General features: G+C 42.7%; 1 protein-coding gene across 1 annotated transcript; it reads right to left on the reverse strand.

Moving 5' to 3' along the window:
- Positions 1–4,000: 4,000 nt before the first annotated feature.
- Positions 4,001–8,011, reverse strand: tmem263 (transmembrane protein 263). The gene is made up of 3 exons (XM_072694567.1): positions 7,777–8,011; positions 6,250–6,320; positions 4,001–5,502 (listed from the first exon to the last, which is right to left on the reverse strand). The coding sequence occupies exons 2-3, from the start codon at positions 6,311–6,313 to the stop codon at positions 5,204–5,206; spliced, it is 363 nt and encodes a 120-aa protein (XP_072550668.1). The 5' UTR covers positions 6,314–6,320; positions 7,777–8,011; the 3' UTR covers positions 4,001–5,203.
- Positions 8,012–8,301: the final 290 nt, after the last annotated feature.

Raw genomic sequence — 8,301 nt, forward strand, 5'->3', positions numbered from 1 at the left:
GGGGGGGGGATAAATGAGGGATTATACACTCCCTTTGTATTTCTGTATGCAATTTTCAGATTTTGAAATGTTACTCACACCTCTGACCTGTGATCTGTGATTTTTCAATCCCGAGTTGGACGTTCTGTCCTTTCGCCCTTCTAATTTCAAACATAAAAAAGAGATATCCCACTGTGTGAAACAACCTGCCTTTTCCCTGGGCTTGATATAAGATTAAAGGGAATGCAATTTCATTTTCTAAGCAGGTGGCTCGGTTCAATGGGGTTACAAAGTCATACAAATGCTGCAATCAGCAGGCCTCCACAGGGGCATTACAGTCTGTGAATTGTTCAAAAGGGGAGACAATAACGAGAAGATTTAATCACTGCAGAGACTGGCAAACTTAGGACTGGTAAACACCTCGCCTGTCTAAGCAGAGCTATTTAGGGCATTTTTTTCACCAGTAGCACACTGACCAAAACGGTCAAGGTAAGTGGTTTATATTTCTTACAGCCCAAGAGAACACTCCGTCCACCCCTTTAACAACCTAGCCACTTATATTGGGTCTTTGAAGTGTAAAGCCCTGGGCTCATGGTGAGTTACATACTGGCCTCATTATTGATTCACTGAATAGCTGTCTGAATCATGGGCCTGTGAGTGGATGGGGAGGTGGAGACAGAACGAAGAGGGGGGGCATTTAATTCTTTCCCTTTGCCAGAGACACTGTCAGAGCAGATTCAAGCTCGGTGACTCAAGCTGTTGCTGTTGGTTGGAAACGGACATGGGCCATTCTTTATAACAGGCCCCTTGTCTGAGTCCAAGACCTGCAAAGTCTGAAGATGATTGAGGGGATCAGAGAATCGCTTACTATATGAAACACACATTTAGGAACAGTTCATTACAATGAACATAATAAGAATGAGATGAACACTCTGCCAGTTAGATAAACGTACTGCACAAGCCAGCACAAGGTACTGAATGGGCCAGCAGCTTCACATCCACCATCATAATGGAGAAGAAATGTGATCTCAGTGAGTTTGAGCAAATGAACAGATATTACACTGGGCTTTCACAGGCCCTTAGAATCATCCTGACTTTCCTGACTGAGATTCTTGTCCATTCGTCTTTGCAAAATAGCTCAAGCTCAGCCAGGTTGGATGGAGAGTGTCTGTGAACTGCAATTTTCATGTCTTGAAACAGATGCTCAATGGGATTTAGGTCAGGACTTTGACTGGGCCATTCTCTGATCTTATACATTCTGCTGTAGCTTTGGCTTTATGTTTAGGGTCGTTGTCTTGGTGGAAGGTGAATCTCCTTCAGTCCCAGTCTCAGGTCTTTCTCAGCCTCCATCAGGTTTTCTTCCAGGATTGCCCTGTATTTAGCTCCATCCATCTTCCCATCAATTCTGACCAGCTTCCCTGTCCCTGCTGAAGAAAAGCCTCCCCACAGCATGACGCTGCCACTACCATGGGGATGGAAGTGTGTTCAGGGTGATGAGCAGTGTTACTTTTCCACCATACATCTCACTTTGCATTTAGGCTATAAAGTTCAATATTGGTCCCATCTGACCACAGCACCTTCATCCACGTTTGCTGTGTCCCCTACATGGCTTGTGGCAAATTGCAAACAGCACCTCATACATCTGTCTTTCAACAATGGTTTTCTTCTTGCCACTCGTCCATAAAGGCCAGATTTGTGGAGTACAGGACTTATAGTTGTCCTGTGGACAGATTCTCCCACCTGAGCTTTGGATTTCTGCAGCTCCTCCAGAGTGACCATAGGCCTGCTTTTCTGACCAATGCTCTCCTTGCTCGATCTGTCAGTTTAGATGGACAGCCATGTCTTGGTAGGTTTGCTGTTGTAGAATACTTTCTCCTTTTTTGGATGATGCATTGAACAGTGCTTCTTGGGATGCTCAAAGCTTGGGATATGTTTTTATAACCTAACCCTGCTTTTAACTTCTCCACAACTTCATCGCTGACCTGTCTGGTGAGTTCCTTGGTTTTCATGATTGCTGTAGTGTTCTCGAACAAACCACCGAGGCCTTCACAGAACAGGTGTATTTATACTGGGACTAAATTACACACAGCTGGACTCTATTAACTAATTAAGTGACTTCTACGGGCAATTGATTACAATGGGTTTTATTCAGGGCTATCAGAGTAGATTTTATTTGATTAATTCATTCATGAAGTATTTATTTCATTAATTAGTTCATTAATTAATTCATGAACATGACAATGACTTTAGGGTTCTTCAGTGGTCTTCCCAGTCACCTGATCTGAACCAAACAACACTTCTGAGACATGGCATTTCTTTAGACACAATCAGGTCAACATGGACCAGAATCTCAAAGGTATGTTGACAACATCCATGTTGTCATCCATGACACATACAATTAAGGCTTTTTTTATAGCAAAGGGAGCCGCACCCAGTCAGCATTTCACATATCTGACCTGCAGATGTCTTTCACAAGAAAGTCTCAACACTTGACCTTTGATACAGAATTTCTGTTTCTCAAGAATGCCTTAACACTTGACCTCGATACATTTCTCACTTATTATTCACTCATGACCATGACTTCCCCCCCACCCCATACTCTACAGTCCCAACACTGCAATCTGCAGCGAATACTTCTACACCCCAAGGGTGGTGCCCTCGCTTCCAGACCGCATTTTAAAGTGCTCACCAAGCAGAGGAACCAGGAGCGTGAGGAATGACTCCATTTCTGGAAGTGACAGTCTAGGGGAGACCCCTGTAGCCATGTCCTCATAGCAGCTGGCACCACACTGCTCACATCTGGCATGACCTTGGAACTGACACTCCATTAAAAGTGACTGCAAATTGTTGATTGGCTAGAACTCTGCTTTAGGGCAGCAGAGGGCGGCATGATGCATTGAATAACAACACACTGAGCACATTTTGGATATCGAACAATTGCATGTATTATGAAAAAGACTTTTAAAAGAGTTCTTTGGCTTCTTAGAAAGAGGGGTTTTCACCAATCCGTAAAACTCTGGCAAACAACCATTTAAGGATGAGTTGTCATGGGTCTATATGGGCCCTCTGTTCATACTAAAGAACTCTTAAAAGGACTCTTTATAAGATACAACACTTTATTACAAACTACATAAACCGCATGGGAACAAGTAGCTGATTGGATGCCACATCAATATGTCATGGGCTTATTTTATTAGGGATCCAAGCCAAAACCAACCATAGGTCACGGAGACATGAAACTTCTACAGACAGCACACCCAATTGGCTTAATTTCATAAATCACACATTTAAGCACATTAAAACTTGGGTTTTTGGCCCTTTCTGCACATATTGGGCCTCAATAAAAGCACAAAAGTTGCCAAAGTCCACCAACAATGAGTGACATATCTTTATATATAAATCCTTATTCATATATCAACTGAGACACATTCACGTGTTCTGTTCCAAATATTAAAAATACAAACCTTTCTGGCCAGAGAACTACTAGTCCTAAACTGTACAGATAATCCATGTTTAACTTGTCTAAGCTTTCAACACAGCCTGCAACAGCAAGAATACATTTGCTGATTATCACAGAAATTGGTTTACTTATCCAAATCCTGAAATAGCACGCAAGGTTTTGAGGATGTGCGTGAATAAAGGACACTCAAACAGTAATTCCACCTATAGTGCATTACTCCTAAATGGCACGTAAGGTGATTGGACCCCGTGCATTGCGGCTTACAGCTTTACATAATTCTTTGCTTATCGTTTAATTTTTCCACAGTATTTCAAAAACTCAACACTGCTGTTTTGGAAAAACAAGATCTCTTGATATGCACCATAAATGTCTCCACATGATATTTTACAACACCCAGATCAGTGATTGGTATGCACTACTCATAAGATTCTCCATCTTATAGTGAGGTCAAGAGCAACATTTTTGGAATGTTATTTATTTATTAATTTCACATTACATCTCCAAGAACAGACTTTTATATTTGTGTGTAAAAAGAATAAATGTATACTGGTAAAACAAAGAGAGAATATATGGTTTATTATACAAAAGAGTCAATAATAATAATAATAATAATGCATTTAAGAAAGTTTTTCACACTGTGTATTTGCATTCTTTGGCTGTAGCAAAATAAAGATATTGAACACACATTGGAGAAAAATACTGCCTCTGCTCATTCATAATTTATCAAAATATAAAACCAGCATTGGTTTGTGAAAATACATCTGAATTGTGAAATAAGTGAGACAAAACACGTAAGGCAACTAGGAACGTTTCTGCAAGGAAGAAAACACTGGTACAGAATCTGGTACAGTGAATCAGCCCTTACAGAGAGCCTTCACTGCTCCGGTAGAGCACACAAATGTTTTTCTGACATTATCTTCTGCCTTCTACAGATTTCACTTCCAAAGAAAGACATCTGAAATTGTTTTTCTTACCATAGACTGCTACCAGCATTCAGATGTTCACAGAGAAAATGGAACCTTTTAGCTGTTGTTTAGGTGCATAGTAGACACATTCACATGAGCCTGTGTGTGTGTATGTGTGCGTGCATGTGTATGTGTGTTTGTAGGCTCAGGGTTTTTTTCTGTGTTGCAGGTGACAGAGCGAGAGAGTGATGAGCAAAGCTGTGTGAGAGGGCGGCATGGCTCAGCTTGGACCCCAGGGGCGGCAATCTCGCAAACAAAATCAATCCAACAGATGGAACGGAGCCATCAACCCCCCACGGTCTCAGATTTTCTCATACAGTACCTTGAGGGGCACCCAACCGATGTCTGTCTTAATCCAACACTTGGCCCGTGTTAATTTGGCCGCCAGGCTCTGCTACAAGTGGGTGTGAATTCCTTGAGTTTACTGTCACTGACACAAAGCCTGGTGCAGTGTGGCTTGGCGGAACGTGACATCAGTGTTACAGTGGTCCCTCACACAGATTTCCAAACCTCTAAGCTCGCTGAACTAATACTTCGCAAATGGAAAATATTTTTGGCATTACTTGGAACGCAATATTCACTCCTTGTCGTATTCCACCAGATATCACTCATGACACACAAAAACAGAGGTCCTCGTCTGAGGAGTAGATGGACGCTCCCAGCATACTGAAGTCAGCATCTTAAAGACCAAGCAGATCTAGCAGATGGATTTGGTCCCAGCACTCGAGTTGCACAATAAGAAACCAACCATCACACCCACTAAGGAGTCACGCAATAAAGTCCCAACAATTCAACCACTTCAATCAGACTTGTCCTTTTTCTTGGCTCCTCCAATGGGAACTTTACTAGCAACTGCTGAGCCAACCGCAGTCACTCCACCAGCCACAGCAGACACGCTGCCTTTTACTAAGCCTACCCCCATGGCAGGAACAGAAGCGACAGAGGTGACAGCAGTTTTAGTGATATCCAGGCTCTTCCCTCCAATCCAAGCCACCCCTCCAACAGTGGCCCCAACAGCCCCTTTGGTGACACTGAAAAGCCCTCCAGTTACTCTGGAAAACATGCCCGGCTGAGGCTGGGGGTGCTCCTTATTGGTATCTGTAGGACAGACGAGAACACAAGCTTATCATTAGTGGATAACGAACCCCAAATCTTTTACATGTACCACAACCTTCATGTAATGTTTCAGTGACTTTTTACTGTGGACTGCTGAAGTGTAGCCAAGGAAATTAATATTATTCAGTTAAATGTTCAGGATATTCATGGTATGACACGTGTGTCATAAACCAACACACAAAACTAGGCTCAATTTCCACAAACACTTCTTTGTTTTAAGATTATCTAAACTGACTGGTGTGGAGGGAGGGAGAGAGAGAGATCAGTGTAATGCTTGCTCGAAAAAATGTTTTTGGGGAAATACAGTTCCTGGTCAGTTAAAGAGAAACAAATCACATGAACATTAGAGGTAAATGCATGTGATATTTGACCAAAACAAACTGTGAGCTTCCACAAGAAATGATCCAGGAACGGCTTAGCTAAAGAGGTTCCAAACAGAAGACCTACGGAATAAAAAAAGACCATAGCTTGTCTCTTCTCAGCAGGGATGAAATTTACAGAAATAACATAGGAGGAACTACCATAAGAACAGTCTGCGACTCAACTGTAAGTCTAATTACAGAGGAGAACCGGCGAGCAGCAGGGGCAATTCAGATTTCGCAGAAATGGCTGACAGTCTTGGATGACACAAGAGCACCACCATGTGAAGCGTTCCTGCCGTCACACACACCAGGTATAACTGACATAATCCTCTGCACACAAACCCGCTCTTCACTTTAACAGCATTACCTGCTGGAGGTTCATCCTTTAAATACGAAGGCACTTCACTCTGTCGCTCGTCCACTTCGCTCATGGTTTCTCTGAGGGAGGGAGGGAGGGGTGGGGAGGGGACCAGAAAGAAATGTACACAGAGACACAGGTGAGAGACAGCATGTAAACACGCCTATAGGGCAATTATCTATTAGGGTGTGCTGCACAGATCAACACAGAACAAGGCAGACCAGTTTGCAACCAGTCAGTACACTGTTACAATCCACATTGGGGATTCAAAAGCAGCATGTAGTCTACTTTACTGTTTAACCTAAAATAAGGGGACCTGCAGACGAAGATTTGTTCCACTACAGTAAACAGATGGAAGATAGCACTGCACAAAAGACCATAACACAGAGGATATACAGGGCTAAAACAATGCTTGAGTATTTAAGGTCTTTTTTTGGGACATTTTAGTTAGCCCAGGCATACTAGTGCCTAGCTGGACTAAGTGGGTGTGCCACCCAATGGCCAAAGGCACTTCTGAACAGCTCTGAGAGCTGAGAGCAGTTACACGTAGGCATTATCTAATGGCAGTAGCTTAGATAATAAGTTAGATCGCTAGTGGACTTAAATATGCAAAATAATCTTCATTAACGACAGATTTAGTACAGAAAGGCCTGAAACGATACATACACAGCACTAACATCAGGCTTATTGTACAGTAAGCCAGCTAGATACAGTAAACACCGAGCTACAAGAAGAGGTAGCTAGCTAGTGCTACTAGTTAGCTAGTTAGCTATGCTAGCTAGCTAAATAACTAATTGTGCAGCCAAATGTACTTAGATAATGCTAATTGTACAACAATAACAACAGGCTACAAAAAGGTAAAAAAAAAAAAGACTCATTGTACAGTAAGCTAGCTAGCTAACTACAGTAAACACCGAGCTTCAAGCTAGCTAGCTAGCTAAAAGAAAGGGTAGCTAGCTAGTTAGCTAGTTAGTTAGCTAACAGGCTAATTTACAGTCAGAAATACCTAATAACGCTAATTTTACACCACATAATGTAGCTAATGGCAGCTTAAAGGCGTATTATACAGTAAACTACAATAAACTACAGTAAACACCAAGTTTATTAAGCTTCATAAAGCTTCACGAAGAAGACATCTGACCACTTGTTGGGTCTATAGCTAACCTTCAACTTTCCTCATTTTAGCTGGCCAAGCAAGACAAACTACAAACAGACTCAGCCAGGTAGTGTTAGCTAGCTCTTTAAAGCCTGGCATCGTTCAGCTCTTCGCTACAATGCAGGCCAATGACTAAATCAATGACTCTATCCAGCCTAAATCGATCACTTTGGCTGTCCAAATCGAAGGATCGATATGGTGGGAGTGTGTTGAGAGTGTGTTGAGCGTATTGAAAGGTCTCCAGCTGTTTAAAATAACTAGCTAGTCCTAGATAACTCTATCTAGATAACACATCAACTTCACAGCTTGGCCCAGCACACAGCACAGGCGACCTTGCTCGCTAGCTAGCCTAACGTTAGCTGGCTGGGTGCTTCACTTACGTGTGCTGGGTGGGAGAAGCTGGCTTTCCCGTCCGCTAAACTTCTGCAGCAGCACTTCTGTTTCCACCTCGCACCGCTTCAAAACCAGGCTTGATGTCCCACAAAAGGGTTCAACAGCCACACCGCAGGTACGCTGATGTGTGCTGGGTCTGCCAGACGAGTCATCTACTGCGTGTCCAGGATCTGCATGATGTGTACGTGGCGTCCTACTTTGCTCTTTTGACCGAGTACCAGTGTGGATACATTAGAAAGGAAGTGACGTGTGATACTTGCTAAACTACAGCGTGTACTTCCACACGCCACACACACATTCCCCAGCCCCTTATTCATGTATTCATGTTAGTATACTTATACCTGTGTAGATATGTATTCATGTAAGTCACTTTTTTTTATTTTAAGGACACAGCATGCACAAAACTATGGGGCCACCAGCTCAGTCATTGTTTGAGCAGAAAAGAGTGTGTCCTGCTTCTGCTGGAGTACCTGTCCTAGAAGGGGAGTAGAAGTAGAGGGCTTTCTACTAGA

The sequence above is a fragment of the Salminus brasiliensis genome, chromosome 13 (assembly GCF_030463535.1).
Source record: "Salminus brasiliensis chromosome 13, fSalBra1.hap2, whole genome shotgun sequence".
Lineage (NCBI taxonomy): Eukaryota > Metazoa > Chordata > Actinopteri > Characiformes > Bryconidae > Salminus > Salminus brasiliensis.